We start from the raw sequence: 17058 nt of genomic DNA on the forward strand, positions 1-17058 counted from the left end.
TTAAACTGTATTTTTTCCAATTAACACTTCTTTGTCTTACCTTGCTTATTTGCTCACTCATACCTCTTTTATTTTCCTCTACCCTATCCATCAATCTCTACTGAGTTTTTGTTATACAATAATTTGAAGAAGTATGACTGGAAGATTTTGTGTAGAATAGGCCTATGTAGTAGTGTCTACAGAATAGTGAAGTTATCTGATAGCAGCTTGTTTGTGATTCTTCAAACGTGCGTGCGTGCGTCACGTTATGTTTCGTTGTGTGTTGCCTCACTGAAGCGTAATGTTGAATCACTCACAAATTTCTAGTTTTGTTGTCACAAGCAGGCCTATGATATTTCGCGAAACATCTCTCTCCACCAACGATTGAGAAGTTGTTACATGTAAAAATATGAACGTAGTGTTGCAGAGATATCCACTATTCAAACTACATTTCAGATACATGATTATTTTATTCAAATGTTTTCCCTCCTTGCATTCACTGTCTATTTAATATTGTTGATTGTAATACAGTATTTTAATAGGGCTACTTAAATGTTAGATTATAGAAAATCACTTTATTATATTTATTTTTACATATAATATACACTTGTCATGTCTTCACAAGGGTACTAGTGATTTCGTATAATTTGATTAAATTTTTAATTGGTGATCGTGTGATTTATTCAAGATTACTGTTGATTCTTTTGTGTTTTTTAAGAAGATTCGATGTGGTTCATGACTTTTTTCCAATTTGATTTTAGCAATGGTTGTTTCTTGACTTTGTCATGATGTTTCTTGATGATAGACTGTTTTGATCAATCATATTTAATTCATTATTGTTCGTTTTTTGTGTTTTAGTTGGCAGTTGGCGATGCTAGGGTGACACGTACAATGCGGCCTGTTGGCCAGTCGATCATCCTCCTCCTCCTCCTCATCCTCTTGGCTTGCCTGCGTCCACTGCCTGAGGTCAATGCTGTCTACTTTGGTGAGTCATCCAACAAATTCAATTCTTTCATCCATTTGAATTTCATCGATCTGAAAATGTTTCACATTGTTCCGAATTAGTTGATCCTTTGAGGAGGATAACCTCTATTTCAATATCACATACAGTGAAACTGTTATAATGAATAGAGGGAGATTGGTGAACAATGATACTTTTCTTTAACTATTTTTTAACGAAAATCCTAAATAAATGCTGCAAATCACCCCGAAGACCTCTGCTACTGCAGACATTGACAACAGGGCTAACAGCTAGATGGAAATTTGATGAGAACTACTATCCAAAAAGCATTCCTGACTGGCAATTGGGAGGTACCGGGTTCGATTCCCGGGCTGGCAACTAATTTTTGGATAGTAGTTCTCATCGAATTTCCATCTAGCTGTTAGCCCTGTTGTCAATGTCTGCAGTAGCAGAGGTCTTCGGGGTGATTTGCAGCATTTATTTAGGATTTTCGTTAAATAATGATTATATATTAATTAGCATTTGAATAAATGCATTCTCTATTTAATTCCATCTGTAAATGATACTTTTATTGATTATAAATTTATAATTAGACGCTTTGGAAAGTGAGTATAATATTAGAAATTCTTCAATCCCCTACATTCCCTCGTGGCTGGAGCGCAAGGCTCCTCTTATTCCAGTCACGCCAAAAATATTGCTTATAACTGTTTTGTTTTTTTCTATTTTTTGGCATAGATATAGAGTAAACAGAAAGAAAATGAGGAAAGTGTAATAGAAGGAAGGAAGTTGTGATAGTATTGAATCTGTGCTATTCTACTGGGACAACCCATCATTTTTCTCGTCTTAGGTTCTCTCTCTTCTATCATATTCTTCATCTTCTATCATCTGCAATCTTAGTTCAACCTGGTTTCGAAGGAAAACAGGCATTGTTTTCATCCGTCCAAAAATAAGGTGAAAGAAAAAGTTTTCGTCTAAATCCGGTGACTTTTTGTGATTTGGGTTTGTGATTTCTGTTATTTTTCTACTCCTTTTCCATCTCTCTCTTCCTCCTTGGTGAGGTTTAGTTGCTTGTGTACCTCCTCCTCCTTTTTTTCTACTTCTCCTTTATCAAAGTGTGTGTTTTTTCTACTTCTACCTAGTAGGATTTTATACTTATAAGAACGTTGCTTTATGGATGAAAACAAGAGTTTTCGGGGCGGAATTTTCGCACCTGAATTGTGGTTCAAGATAGTGAGATAAAAGTTTTCCTTCGAAATTATGTAGTTTGGAGAGGCTTTAGAGTTGGAGTGACAAGATTCTCTCGAGATCAGAAGTTTTCGAAGTTCTCAAAAATAGGCCTGGATTACGTCTAGAGTTGAGTTTAGGAGGTAAGATATGAACTTTCCTTTGTCATAGAGTGTGACAAGTTACTTCTTGAGTTACATTCGAATTATTTATAATAATTTATTGTGAATCAAAACATTACGATTATTTGAAGAATAAGATTATGGAAATATTTTTCATCGAAAGCTCAAAAAAGTCTCATCAGATGTGGACAAGTTCACTCTAAACTGAAATGAAATGGAATGTTTATTGGCAAAACTAAACAAAATTACAGCAATTTGGAAGTACATAATAAATGCAATACAAATTTGACAACATGGGAAATACTATTACAAAATGAAATGAAATACCAATTGAGTATTTGCATTTCGAGGTACTAGACCTGTTTGAGATGGTAATATGAAAATTAATTACAAAACCAGCGCTAAAAAGTAGTTACTGGCTCAGTCACGCTAGGTGACTTAGGTGACGCTAAGAGAAGTTCTAACTCTTAACTCTTAAACCTTTCTATGATATGCTGCGGAGTGATGATTCTGGAATTGAAAAAAGAATTATAACAATATTGTAAGAATCAATCTGGTTGGATAAGAAGCTGTTGAATCATTGTATTATATCGTAGCATTTGATGTCATTATGATTCAGAAAATAAATAGAATCTGTATTCGTTCAAGTAATCGACCAAGTTATTATTGTAGGGAATCTACATTTAGGAGTAATCAGAGGATTAATAATAATTGTGATTACAAACCCAATTTATAGAAGTAAGTAGTAATTGGTAGTAATTTCTCTATGCTAATACCGTATGAAACAATAGTGTAAGTAGATATCCCATGGTATAGGGAATTTATGTCGCAACTTTTACTGCTATCTCAAGCCGATTACTACTGTCGATTATTGTCAATTTTTACTGTTTTGTTGGGGTGATAGTGTATGAACGGCACAATTTGAGAGACTACCAGCGTCACACAGCTGCATAGGAAAGAACTATGTGAACTATCGGCTTGAGATAACAGTAAAACTTGCGACATAAACACCCTATACCATGGGATGGATATCTATGCTATCGTTTCTCTATGCTAATACTTACTTACATACAAAAAATTCATGTCCAGAGAATTAGTTCTTCCTCTCCATCACATTAATGGTAGAGCTACAGATTGCATCATGTCGTTACAAGGGTTTCAACATGGAGTCATGGAGGGATATTTTGGGGGAATGGGAAATAAAAGGGGTTTGATTGATTGATTGATTGGTTGAGTACTTTTTTTATGTAGATTACAATATATACTGGCTTATACACTTATATACAATAGCTTACAATACAGCAAAATTATAGATGAATTTACATAATATAGACTAAGAAAATAATTATTGAAAGTATATGATATGAAAAAGTAATTTGTAATATAATAACTATGGATAATTATATTGTTATGCATCTACATAAATTGGCGGAGCTTTGGACATATCAATGTCCATTCTTCGGAAAGAATATAAAAAATATCCTCCCCACTAACTCTCTACCAAAACGTTAATTCAATTAACTAAGCTAAGGATTTATTTATTAATGGAAATTTTGTAAAAGTTTTAATTAATATAAATATTTAATAGAAAAAAAACAGAAAATTGATAGAGTAAAATAATTATATAGGTAGATAAGATCAAATTATTGATTAATAAAATGAAGTAGGCTGAAAGTAGATCAGTGTAATCAACTTTCAGTAATATACAGCAGTATGCAGTGGATAATTAAAAACATGAGTTCATATAATATATATATATATATATATATATATATACAATTCATTCTATAACAGGTTTAAAGGTTTGTATTTGTTGGATGGGTGGGGGATGGTTGTCATGTGATCGTTCTAGGGCCGGACAGTTTCAGTCATTTGTTCCAGAAGATGTTTTTTAAAGTCAGGATGAAGCTCGCTCGGCTCTCGATGGACCTGATAGAAACAGGAAGTGCATTCCATGCACGACAGGCACTGACTAAGAAGGATTTTGTAAAAATAGTAGTTCGATGATTGGGTATCCTTAAAGTACTTTCTCCGGTTCTAGTATGTGAAGCATCTATCCTCCTACCTTCAGAGACAAATTTGAAATCATCTTTAAAATAGTTCGGATTACCGTATTTCAAGATATCTCTAACAAGCTTGACTATTCGAAAAAGCCTTTGATCGGGAAGCTTTAATGTTGAACTAGCAATGTGGGCTGGGGTGATATGATCATGGCGTTGGAGAGAGTAGACGAAACGTAGACAATAATTTTGGCAACGCTGTAGTTGCCAACTACAGGGGTGAATGAAAAGGAGGGAGGAGTAGGATTTGGAGGACGAAGAGGAGGAGGAGTAAAGAGATAGGCAAAAATAAGAAGAAGAGAAAAAAAGAAAGAGGTATCAGTGTATGGGAGAGGAGGTGATAAGAAAATTCCTGAAAAACAAAAATTGTTGTGATTTTGGACTACCGACCGTACGATAACCAACCAAATTTCACTGCCCGGGATGTGTGTTGGAGGTAAAAGTTGATTTGGTTATTGAAAGCTGCAACTTTATTTTGGGCTCCCATTAATCCCGGCGTTGCAGACCTAATGACATGAAGTTAACTTCCGCCCAATGCTATCGGCTAACCATCCCAACGGAAGCTGCAAATCCTTCCGGGGATCTCTCCCCCTCTACCCTTCATAGTCACCTCCCCTCATCACCGTCTCATCAACACTTCCCCTCTTCACTTCTTCCCTTCTCGCTTCTTCTACTCTTCCCAACCTCGTCCCCTCTTTCTCACCACACAACAAACATATGCCAAACTTTACCCGCTATTCAAAATCGGATAAACCTTTCCCAACATTTCACTCAACTTCTATAGAGTTTTGCCTGATAAATATGGTTGAGTATTCTGATATGAAATCAAATAGTTTGAAAATTTATTTTCACAAAATTGACTTTTTTTCAATTTCAACCATATTTTCGAGTTATATATAGATGGTGTAAGTGGAGAGTAATAAATCTAAGTTCATTCTAAGTATAGAACACTTTAATAGTATTTCTTCTTTAGGGCTACTTTTGAATATATAAATAAAAATTTAATATAAATCTGAGTGCCCTTTTTTGAATTATTTGTGACGAAATAATTTGAGAAGGGTACTCATATTAACATTTTTATTCATATTTGAACACTTTAATAGTATAGGGCCTATTATGTTAATTTTTCACCATTTGAGCTTCCAGATTTTGAATGGTATAGGTGTGAAGTCATATTTTTAGAACTTGGAAATGTTGTCTGAATTAAACACTCAATTTAGGACTTCAATAGTATAGGGCCTACTATGTTAGTTTTTCAGCATTTAGTTTCCAGATTTTAAATGGTATAGGTGTGGAGTCATATTTTGAGAACTTGGAAATGTTGTCTGAATGATGAGACGTTGGGGATTGGTAGATTGTTATTTATTTATTAGGTTAGCACAAACAATACAAAGATCTGGAATTTATTTTGTATAGTTAACACGTGGATAATAATTATTGATGACAGCTTGAGTCAAAACGGAACACTATTTTACCAATCTGAATTGTTTTGTGTTTATTCAAATTACATTAGCTTAATCACACACTGGCCACGCTAACTTGATGTAGTGGTCAGTTTATTTGAAAAAAATGTATGTGAAATTTCTTTGCTTTTATCGTGGCAATAAGATTCATTATTCATTAGATAGATAGAATTGATAGATGAATAAATACCTTTTATCTACACTTGAATTTACACATAACAATTTAAACAATAGTGATGTGGGCAAAATTGAGGCAATAATCAATTAAGCAACAGGCAATTAAGTCATTATGTAGACTTATATGTTTCGAATCGTCCGAGATCCAAGTAGCCTATTTGAAAAGTACTATCTATACACTATAAACTAATACCTCACTCGGACCTTATCTTAAACTTGGAGTCAGAAAAAACTTAATTTTGTGAAATCGATAAAGAAGAACTGTAGATAGACAAATTATTCGATACAGCAAAAAATACAATAGTAGGAAAAGAAGAAACAGGCCTATTTCCCAAAACTTCTTCAATTTTCTAATTTTGTCTTAAGGCTGTGCAATGGTTGAAAATAAACTTTTCACTCGTTTTTTAAGTTTTTCGATTTTCATATCATCAAGCTATCAAAATAAAAAAGTTCTCTCAGAAAAACATTTTTTCCCGATCATTACTTTTTGAGATAATTATGAGCGCCTAAAGTTTAAGTTTTTGGGACAGAACATTTGAAATTCGGTAAGAGATAAACCCATGAGATTCAAAGGATGGATTCTTCATGGTATTGTTGATCTAGTAAATCAAACATTTTCTGAAAATATCAATTTTTAAGTTATTCAATTTACTAAAAATAACTTTTAGTTGAGTTATTTTTGGTAAATTGAATAACTTTTCCAAAAATTGATATTTTTAGAAGAATTTTGTTCTACCAGATCAACAATACCATGAAGAATCCATCCTCCAAATTTCATGGATTTATCTCTCACCGAATTTGAAATGTTCTGTCCCAAAAACTTAAACTTTAGCCGCTCATATCTCAAAAAGTAATGATCGGAAAAAAATGTTTTCCTGAGAAAACTTTTTCATTTTGATAGCTTGATAATAATACAAATAGAAAAACTTTAAAAATATCACCAGTAAAAATTTTAATTCTAGCCTTTGCACAGCCTTAAATCGTCCAAATATTATATAGGAAATTATTAGTGTAAATGTGAGAAGAATCAGTGATACCGTGAATAGGTGGAAGGTATTGGGAAAGGTGTAACGATAGAAAAAAATGACAGAAAGTTTGCTTTCATCGAGTAAACTGTCGATGGACGATGAGGCGAGTGAAAAGAGTTCTCGATCGGGGGCCTCTCTTTATTCCGATGGCACTCACTTTTTATGAACACTCTTTTCTAAGCTTTGAATAGCACACACAGTACAGAGCCGTCGAGAAGACGCTGCCTGTGAAAAGTTTGATTATTATTAAAACAGCGCGTTCTTTTGTCGGATGTGAGAGGGGGCTTTCTTCAGAGGGTCTTCGGGTCTGGGGTGGGGGGGTTTACTCTATTCAAGGGAGTAGTTTGAGGCGCCCCTTCCCCCCACGAGACAAATTTGATTACTTTTCGCAGAAAAGAGCGCTGCTTCTCTGTTATTGGGGGAATACTTTGGGGACTAGCGCCCCAAAAAAAGACGGGGAATTTCCGGAGAGGGGATAGTGGTGGGGCCTATTGTGGGGGAAAATTTTGGAGGAGTATGAATGTGAGAGGGAGGGAGTGTTGTTGAGGGAAATTTTTGATCGGGTGGCCAAATTTCGGGATGTGAGGAATAGAAGGAATGTAGTATTTGAATAAAAACACAAATATGTTGTCAAATTCCACACTGTTGTTTTATTTAGTAGAATTTGGCAACATATTTGTGTTTTTATTCAATTATGGAACGGTCCTACAATATTTACAATGACTAAGTCGAATGTAGTATTGTTGTTATGTTTTGTATTTGAAGAATTTTGTGTTGTGGGATAAATTATTGTGATTGTTGAATTTTTATCACGAAATTCGGTAAAAACGAGGTAATTTGACAGAGACTGTTGTGGAAAGTTGCGAGATGTAGGCTACTGGGGGAATTAGCTATATAAAATTCGGTTGCCGCAGTTGAGAGTCTTACTGTTGACCAGGTTTACAACACCATTCACAAGTCTGGGACATTATTTCCCTGAAATTGATGTTGAGAGAAAAATTAGCAGATTTCGATGAGTTGAGATGGGAGTCCTTACACACAACTCTAGGTATTCGTTGTTTGAGAGTCTTTGAAAGTTTCATGGGTAGATTGTACCTCTAATGCCCGGTTGCAGAGTCGCTATACATAAAGTCATCCATAGTTAACAGAGCCTTTAATTAACAACTCGCCCTTCTTCGTTCAAGCTACTTGAATAGTCAATGATATTTTATTCAGTTTACTTACACTATACAGTTTCAAAAAGATAACGTTATTATAATGTAATGTTTTCGGACCATTTTCGTCTGTCTTTTAAAACATGCAAACAAGTCAACATAACCTTAAAATACACTTGGAGCGAATGTATAGTGGACTTATAAGCACGATTTTGGGCATTCAAATAAGGAGCACTTTTAGTTATTGGTAGCCTCTGATGACGTCATCTGCCTGTAGGTTTTTCGTCTCTGCAACGGAAAAACCTGTTTGTTGGCGCACTGTTACCTATCGGCAGAGCAATAGCTAACAGAACGTCTCTGCAACGAAATTGGCCTTAAAGTATAAGTATAAGTATTGGCCTAAATAGTTAAGTCCGCGCTGTTAATTATGGGCGACGTTATTTGTCGACTCTGCAACCGGGCATAAGTAAAGATTTTCTAGTAACCCCACCAATTTGGGTCGTGGTGGTCATTCTATTATATCGGCTTTCAAATCATATCCAAGATGCTTTTTCTTCTTGAAAACTGAGAGTGGAACAGTATTGTGTATTCTTTCAAGATTTATCTCCACATATTCTCTTTTTGTGTAGTTGAGAAGTTAATATTGTGGTAATTATTCATATTGAATGAAAAAGACTAAGAAATTGTCAAAAACCACAGATTTATTGATACTTAGAATGACCGGTTTCGGTTATTACACCAATTGTCAATCTCTGATAAACATATTTATCAATATTTATAAATATATTTATCAATAAATCTGTGGTTTTTGACAATTTCTTAGTCTTTTTCATGCTATATCCACATATGCTCCTTATGAACTCTTGTGTTCTAGTTGTAAGCTAACAATAAATATTATTAAAACTTCCTGAATATACAAAATGTATTATCGAGCACTATCAAGGTATTTTGGCTCATAGTCATCTGGAGTACCTAAAATTTGATGATATTTTTTCCATTCCTGCAATAATTTTACTGTCCCATCAAACATAGAATCATATCATTATTATAGGCTCCTTTATTAGAGTTTTTCTTAAGCACCTAACACAAATTATATTGCAGCTGCACTGTGCCCCTAGGCTTGGACCCATCTTTAAATAGCCCACAGTCATTTTGTGGTTTCCTTCATTGCTTTCTACCAGATTTACTTCTTCTTAATCCTCCTCCTTCTCCTCCTCTTCCTCCTCTTCCTCCTCCTCCTCCTCCTACTCCTCCTCCTCCTCCTCCATTCCTCCTTCTACTCATCTTGCTGCCTCTCCAAGCTACGCACCATACATCCACCTCTGACACATTGCTTGACCTTATTGCAGTTGCTGATAAGAAGTCAGCTGTGTGCCATGGGCAGATCCCTTTTCCAGGCCTTTCAGCACATGATATGATATTCCTTGTCTATAATATCAAGAGGCCTAAGCCTAAACCTAAAATAATCACTTATAGGGATTATAAGAATATTAACTACCACAGCTTGTTTAATGATGCAATTAACCTTGACTGGCTACACATATTCCATACTAACGATGTTAATGTTATGTTGAACATTTTGAATCACAATATAATCTCTCTTTTTGAAAAACATGTTCCTTTGAAAAATCGTAGAATAACCAGGGATCCTGCTCCATGGCTCACTGATGAGATACGCCAGCTGATGAGGGATCGAGATTATTGGTGCAAAAAAGCAAGAGCGTCAAAAAGCCCTAATGATTTCAATCATTATAAGCGTTTGAGAAACTCTTGCAAGCAAAAATTAGAAATTCTAAAGCTACATTTTACCGAGACTTGATCTCCTCAAATCGATCATCAACTTCATCTTTGTGGCGTGCTCTGAGGGAGATTGGGGCTGGCAAGGAGAGGCAGGTACCGACTGTTGCTCACTCGCTGGATGATCTCAATGATTTCTTCACTGACATCCCTGTAAGTTTGGACCAAGCTCGTGCTCACTTTGACTCTCTGCCTGATTGTCATCAAAATGAGGATTTCTACTTCTCCAATGTCACGGAGCAAGAGGTCTTCTTGGCTGTTCATAGAGTAAAGAGTAATGCTGTTGGTGCAGATGGTATCCCAATCAAATTTATCAAAATGATCCTTCCTCTCATCCTTCCTTTCCTCACTCATTTAATCAATACCTCACTTTTAACGTCGGTTTTTCCTGATGGCTGGAAGTCATCTATTGTAATCCCCTTGAACAAGATCCCTAACCCTCTCTCTCCATCTGATTACAGGCCTATTAGCTTATTGTCCGTCTTGTCAAAGGTTCTAGAAATCATTGTTCACTCTCAATTGAGCACATTCGTTCATGGCTCTGGATTGATTGGTGACTTTCAATCGGGGTTCCGTAGTGGTCATAGCACCACCTCTGCACTCCTGAGAGTAACTGACGACATCCGTAGGGCCATGGATAATAGAGAGCTAACAGTTCTAGTCCTAATAGATTTTAGCAAGGCATTCGACAGTATTTTCCATCCTACTCTACTCTACAAACTCAGAAAATTAGGTTTTTCCAACTCCACTGTGGCATGGGTGAGGTCCTATCTTCGGGGTCGGTGTCAGTGTGTGAGAGTTGGGGATGCCTCTTCACGGTGGCGTGAAGTGAACAGAGGAGTTCCTCAGGGTTCGGTATTGGGTCCTCTATTGTTCAGCATTTACATAAATGACGTGACAAGCACTCTACTTACGACCAGACATCACCTGTATGCAGACGATTTACAAATATACTGACACTGCAAGAAAAATGACTTTGGCGTCACAGTTGATGAGGTCAATGCTGACTTGACTCGTTTGGTACAGTGGACTGAGAATAATGGACTAAAAATTAACGAGACAAAATCGAAATCTATAGTGATAGGTTACTCAAGACTTTTAAACACAATTGACATATCTAACGGACCATACATAACATTGAATAACATACAATTGGAATACAGTTCTGACGTGAAAAATTTGGGACTGACAATGACAAGGACTCTTGACTGGACCAGCCACGTGACTCAGACTTGTAACAGGGTCATTGGGGGGATCATGACATTGAAGAGGATCTCTGACTTCATTCCCTTTCCTACAAAGGTTATGCTGGTCAAGACTCTGATTTTCCCAATCTTCAACTACTGTGACATTGTGACTCTTGACATGACAGTTCAACTTTTGGATAGGATGCAGCGTGCACATAATTATTGTGTTTGCTTTATCTTCAACCTGAGACGTGACGACCATGTGACCGAATACTTTAACAGACTTGAACTCATGAAGCTGCGTGAGAGTAGATCACATCATGCTTTGTGCTTCCTGCATAAGATATTGAAAACCAAAACGCCTAAGTATCTGGCAGTGGAGTACCGTTACTTGGGTGATTTTGGCCGTGGAGGAACGCGGCATGGATCCCATCTGCTGGCTGTCCCAACACATAGGACTGTTATGTTCAATAAGTCGTTCCTTGTGACAGCCTGTAGTTTATGGAATTCTTTGCCTGCTGAGCTGAAGCTAGTTGAGGGACGTCGCCGGTTCGGCGCGGCTGTCTTGCGGTGGATCAGAGGTGGTGGACTCGGCTAGAATGCTCCCTAACCCGTAATTCAAGTCTATATAGTGTATATATGTGTGTGTGTGTGTGTGTGTGTATGTGTGGTTCCTCTCTTTCTTCCTTCTTTCTCTCTTCCTTTTCTTTTCTTTCTTTTCCCTTCTTCCCTTTCTTCTACCGGAATAATCTATGGATTTGGACTGAAAATTCTCAACTGTATTCACTTTTCTCTTCTTCCTTTCTGCATAACCACTTTTACGTACTCAAATTCGAAAGGAGTTCGAGTTTTCTCTTTTTTTATTTTTATTATATTTATATATAATTATAAATAATTATAATATAATAAAAATTAAATATAGTTATTATATTATATATATTTTTTCTTGTAAATTTTCTAAGTTATTGTTTTCTTTTACTTTAGTTCATTGTTTATTATGTTGTTTTAGTTGTAACTTAGAATTGTATGGAGGGTTAAGTGTAAGAGAGGGCCGGCTGCGCCCTAACTTCGCCCTCCTAGGTTTTTAATAAAGGCAGCGATTCAATTCAATTCAATTCAATTCATCCCCTTCCTCCTCTTCCCCCTCCCCTTCCTCCTAGTGTTTCCCTTTCCACCTATTCAATTTACTCTAAGGGGCTTCCTCCACTTTCTCCCCAACACGGCTAGCGGACATCCGATTTAGGTTTCCGATCACATATCTATTGTGAGGGTGAGGTGAGGGAAATGAAGGGTACAAATAGGAAGTTTGGATGAGAGAGGGGTGTATCAGGGTGATCTCCAAACCCCAAAAACAAACTGCAAAACGGTGGTTGTGTGCCCTCTCATCAACATTCACTCCACCTAATCTGGCTTGCCAATAACAGATGTCCCAACCTTCAACCCCCAACCCTCGCACCAACATTCTTCGGGGATGTGCACTGGAGGTATCCTGGAGCTGGTGGAAAAGATCTTGAGATCAGGAGATGCGATAAGAATGTATTGATGATGTATTGAAGATGAATGTATAGAATACTACTTATTGAATAATACTGCTTGCTGTAACTGTCCCCCAATCTCAGACGCATAGTCTTACTGGGGAAATTCCACTCAATCAATACGTTCTTTGTACTGTTTTTGTAAAAATGTAATTATTTTGTTTAATATCAAATATAATTATGTATTGTATTGTATGCCGAGTGGAAATAAACGAATTGAATTGAAGATGTTTTGTTTTTATTTAGCGTATGGCGATACGACACAAATCTTTATGTTATCTAACACAAGTCACACATATCAACAATTATTAAGTCATCTTAGTCACAAGTTTTAAAAAAAGGTGGAACACAAAAAATGGATTTTTTAAAATTGAAGATGTATAGCTTCAGTACAAATTGTATTATAGGGACCTGACCTTCCCTACTGCCTACACAATTCTAGAGCTATTTTGTTATGGTTGTTGATGTTAAGACATGTGTGGTACTATTTCATTTTGAGGCTATAATGAGTGATCAATATTCCAATATTCGTGGTTGAATTTGTTATCTTTTGATATTCTTGTAATATTCATTATTCTCTTTTGATTCATACAATAAGTACATCTTTAAAATGATAGGGAGGGAAAAAATAAGGTAACCTTGAGCTATTCCTCTCCCAAATTTAGATGAGGTTACGCATAATCGAAAAGAGGTTAAGTCTTATTGTTGTTCACTTCACAAAATTCTCAGCATATTTTTAAATTTACATGCTTCAAAACCAAACATTTAAGAAATATTTCACATTATTATGTTCTTTATGGATGGAAATAACTGAGATATTGCAATTATTCAAATGCTAATGAATTAATTATTATTTTTAAACGGAAATCCAAATTAAATGCTGTAATTCACCCCGAATACTTCTGCTACTGCAAATATTGACAACAGGGTAAACAGCTAGATGGAAGTACTGGGTTCGATTCCCGGGCTGTCAAATAATTTTTGAATAGTAGCGCTCATCGAATTTCCATCTTGCTGTGTTATCCTGTTGTCAATATTTGCAGTAGCAGAAGTCTTCGGGGTGAATTACAGCATTTAATTTGGATTTTTTAAATAAGTGCAATATTTCTTAAGTTTTTAATTTATTGTGATACATTCTGTGATTCATTTAGAGTATAAAATCAACCTTCAAAATTCAAAATTTCAAATCATCATTCCTGGACCGAAAATCAGGTAACGAAGCAGTTGTGATTACATAACCTTATCTTTTGGACAACATTAACATTTTATCAAAATTTTTGGAAAGAAATAGTACAGGCTCAGCCTAGTTTTTCCTCCAATGTCATAATTGTATTATGATTATAGTATTTTATACAATATATGAATTATAAATGAATGAAATAATAATGTCTTTTATGGAACAGTATCTATATTCGACAGGCATTTTCCGCAGTCAGATGACATTAGCCAGAGTTTCATTCACAAAACAGAGGAAACCCATTCACCCAATGAATCATAGACAGTTTCCAACCATCGCCAGGCCATTTCGATCGGTCAAATTGACAGGGAACATCTAGCTGACTTTCCACTATGTGACGTCACATCTCCAGACCGCACCCCCTATTATTCCACCACTGTACCCCTTATTCGCTGGTTCGAGCCCCCAAGACCTCTCGAGATCATTTTCAGCACTTTGAGCGTTTCTCATGCATAAGTTAGTTGAGGTTGACACGTCAGCTAGCCAAACGTCGCATGGGATCTTAGTGAGGCCTTAGAAATTCTTGGGCGATGTTCTGCTATATACTACACCTTTAGTGTAGCCTTCCCAAACTGTATACATACTATTATCCTTTATTATCCACTATACACTGACGTATACAGCAAGCTAAATATCTTAGTGGAGGCTCAGATATTCCTCAAACAATTTATTGCCGTACTGTAACTAGATAATTAATAATTATTTCCATCTAGCTGTTTACCCTGTTGTCAAAATTTGCAGTAGCAGAAGTCTTCGGGGTGAATTTCAGCATGTATTTGAATTTTCGTATAATAATAATTAATTCATCAGTATTTAAATAATTGCAATATCTCAGTAATTTCCATCTGTAGATAATTAATAGGTGATAGTGGAGAGAACGTGTACAGATTTGATTATAAAACTTATACAGATGGTAAGATTGTTTTATTCCGTGGTAATAGCAGAGAATTTAGTTCCTATAGCTAGGTATAGTACGAGTAGTAAGTTTAGTAGAATTATTTCTATGATACGACTAGTATAAGGCTCAACTCACACTTACGTGACTCAGGTAGAGAAGAGACTCGACTCTAGTCGAGAGCATGTGTTTTCAAATGGTGACACTCAGACCAATCGACTCTAGACTCCGCTACTGTCACCATTTGAGTCACCATTTCAGTCGAGTCTCTTCTCGACCTGAGTCGCGTAAATGTGAGTTGAGCCAAGTACTGGAACTTTGGTTTTGCTTACTTAGCTGTATTAGTATACTTTGACAATAAACAGTGGAATAATAAGCAGTAAAGTAATACAACCCCATTCGTCAATTTAAAGTAATACAGCTAGCGAGGTCCCATCCAAGATACATTGTAGACAGTTATTTATTTTTAGAAAGATACATTAGGCCTTTTTAAAAATAAGCTATATAGAAGCGGCAAACTACATGCATTTTTTCTCGGTTATAGACTATTAATATAATACACCATAGAAGAAATTCATACATTATATCAATGAAAATTAGACTTCTGCTGTAACCAATAACTTTCATAACAACGGATGATGGTTATTCGCTATTACTATTTTGGTTTCAATATTCATGGTACTTGATAGCTCCTACTTTCTTGCATGATACTCTTGCAATACATACTCCTTATCTTATCTCCTTATTTCTTATTATCTTATCTCCTTACCCTGCTATTCTCTTGATGAATTCAGGGAGGCCAACCTCAATTTGATGATTGCCAGCTCATCTGTATAGTAATTATTCTATTTATTATATTTTAAAGTTAACCACATTTCATTTTTAGGCTATACTAGTTTCATCTCTAAGGATTAAAACTTATTTTGAATATATTATATTCCTAAAGAATGAGTTTAGTATATTGTGTGATAATAATTCAAGTTGATAATATATTTATTGTAATAATATGACTTATTTGTAAATTGATCTAGCCTAATGTACTTGATGTATTTTTTTTTGGCTGAAATAAATCATTGAATCATTGAATCATATTTTCACAAAATACTTGCATGGTGCTTTCGTTTTTCTTCGAGAATCGTTTATTGGTTTCAGATGGCTCCGACCCTTTCCTCAAACTCTCTCTCTGTGTTTCCCTCTCTCTTTCTCTTATCCTAGAAACGGTAGTTCCAATCGTATGCATAAATTATAAAGTTAATCGATTCCGAAGCAGAAAAAGCATTGTTTGGGAATTCGTTAAAATTGTACCAGGTCTCCCAGCTCGATTGCCAGGCAGAACTTGACATCTCTTCGAAATTGAGGACTTACTGACGCTCTCCGATTATAAATTTTAGATTTTCATCAATTTTCAATCGGTTAAAAGTAGCTTTCTTACATAATAAAGTAATTATGAGTCTAGTTCTTTCCTCTGAAAGATGTATAGATTATTGATAGGTTGGGGAACTATTCTTGAGGGATTATGCAGTTCGGTGAACCAAATCCATCTCTGATAAGCCTTCAATATTGAACTCCATCTTGAATATTCAATAGACTTTCCCAGGAAATGAAAACTTCTTCTATTTTTTCCAATGACGATACTCAGCTTAACAACTTTAAAGCAGGGAATATAAGTTTACTGACCTGGCTCAATACTACCTTACACTACCTGTCACATGGCTTCAACAATTATCTTATTTACAAATTAGTACTAATATAATTTTTGAGTAATTTGTAATTAAGGGATTATGGAGTTCAAATTGAGTTGTTTGGGTTAGAGCTCAAATTTGAGTTTTTCAAGTTCATGAAATTCCTAATGGTTCTTTCAATCACCAGTCTTGAACAGGAAACATTTGATTTATGAATTGGAATAATTCCATTTGCAATAATCGATATTCCTTATCTTATATGGAGAGAAGAAATTAATGTATATGACTCACTTTTATATTTCAGAGAGAGTTTTATCGAAACAAAATTTGGAACTGTGGAAAATGTATAAATGAAAACTCAAATATTTTATCTATTTTATCTAAGTCTATCTTTTTTGAGGCTGCTTCTATATAAAAACTATATTATTTGAATTTCAATCGTCAAAAAGTATCAACCAATATTATTGAAAGTTTGAAAATCGGTATAAGTTTTTTTATCCATCGCTTTCAACTTTTTAATCTTTTCCATCGCTTTGAACTTGAGCATTGCACAATGC

The 17058-nt window shown here is 35.4% G+C and overlaps 1 protein-coding gene across 1 annotated transcript in view; it reads left to right on the forward strand.

Moving 5' to 3' along the window:
- LOC111059179 (discoidin domain-containing receptor 2-like) overlaps positions 1-17058 on the forward strand; it is a 566524-nt gene that overhangs the window by 287638 nt on the left and 261828 nt on the right. Inside the window, 1 exon segment of the mRNA XM_039429976.1 lies at positions 838-964. Within this exon segment, the coding sequence (XP_039285910.1) occupies positions 871-964 (94 nt within the window). The 5' untranslated portion in view covers positions 838-870.

This window comes from Nilaparvata lugens, chromosome 6 (assembly GCF_014356525.2).
Source record: "Nilaparvata lugens isolate BPH chromosome 6, ASM1435652v1, whole genome shotgun sequence".
Taxonomy (NCBI): Eukaryota; Metazoa; Arthropoda; class Insecta; order Hemiptera; family Delphacidae; genus Nilaparvata; species Nilaparvata lugens.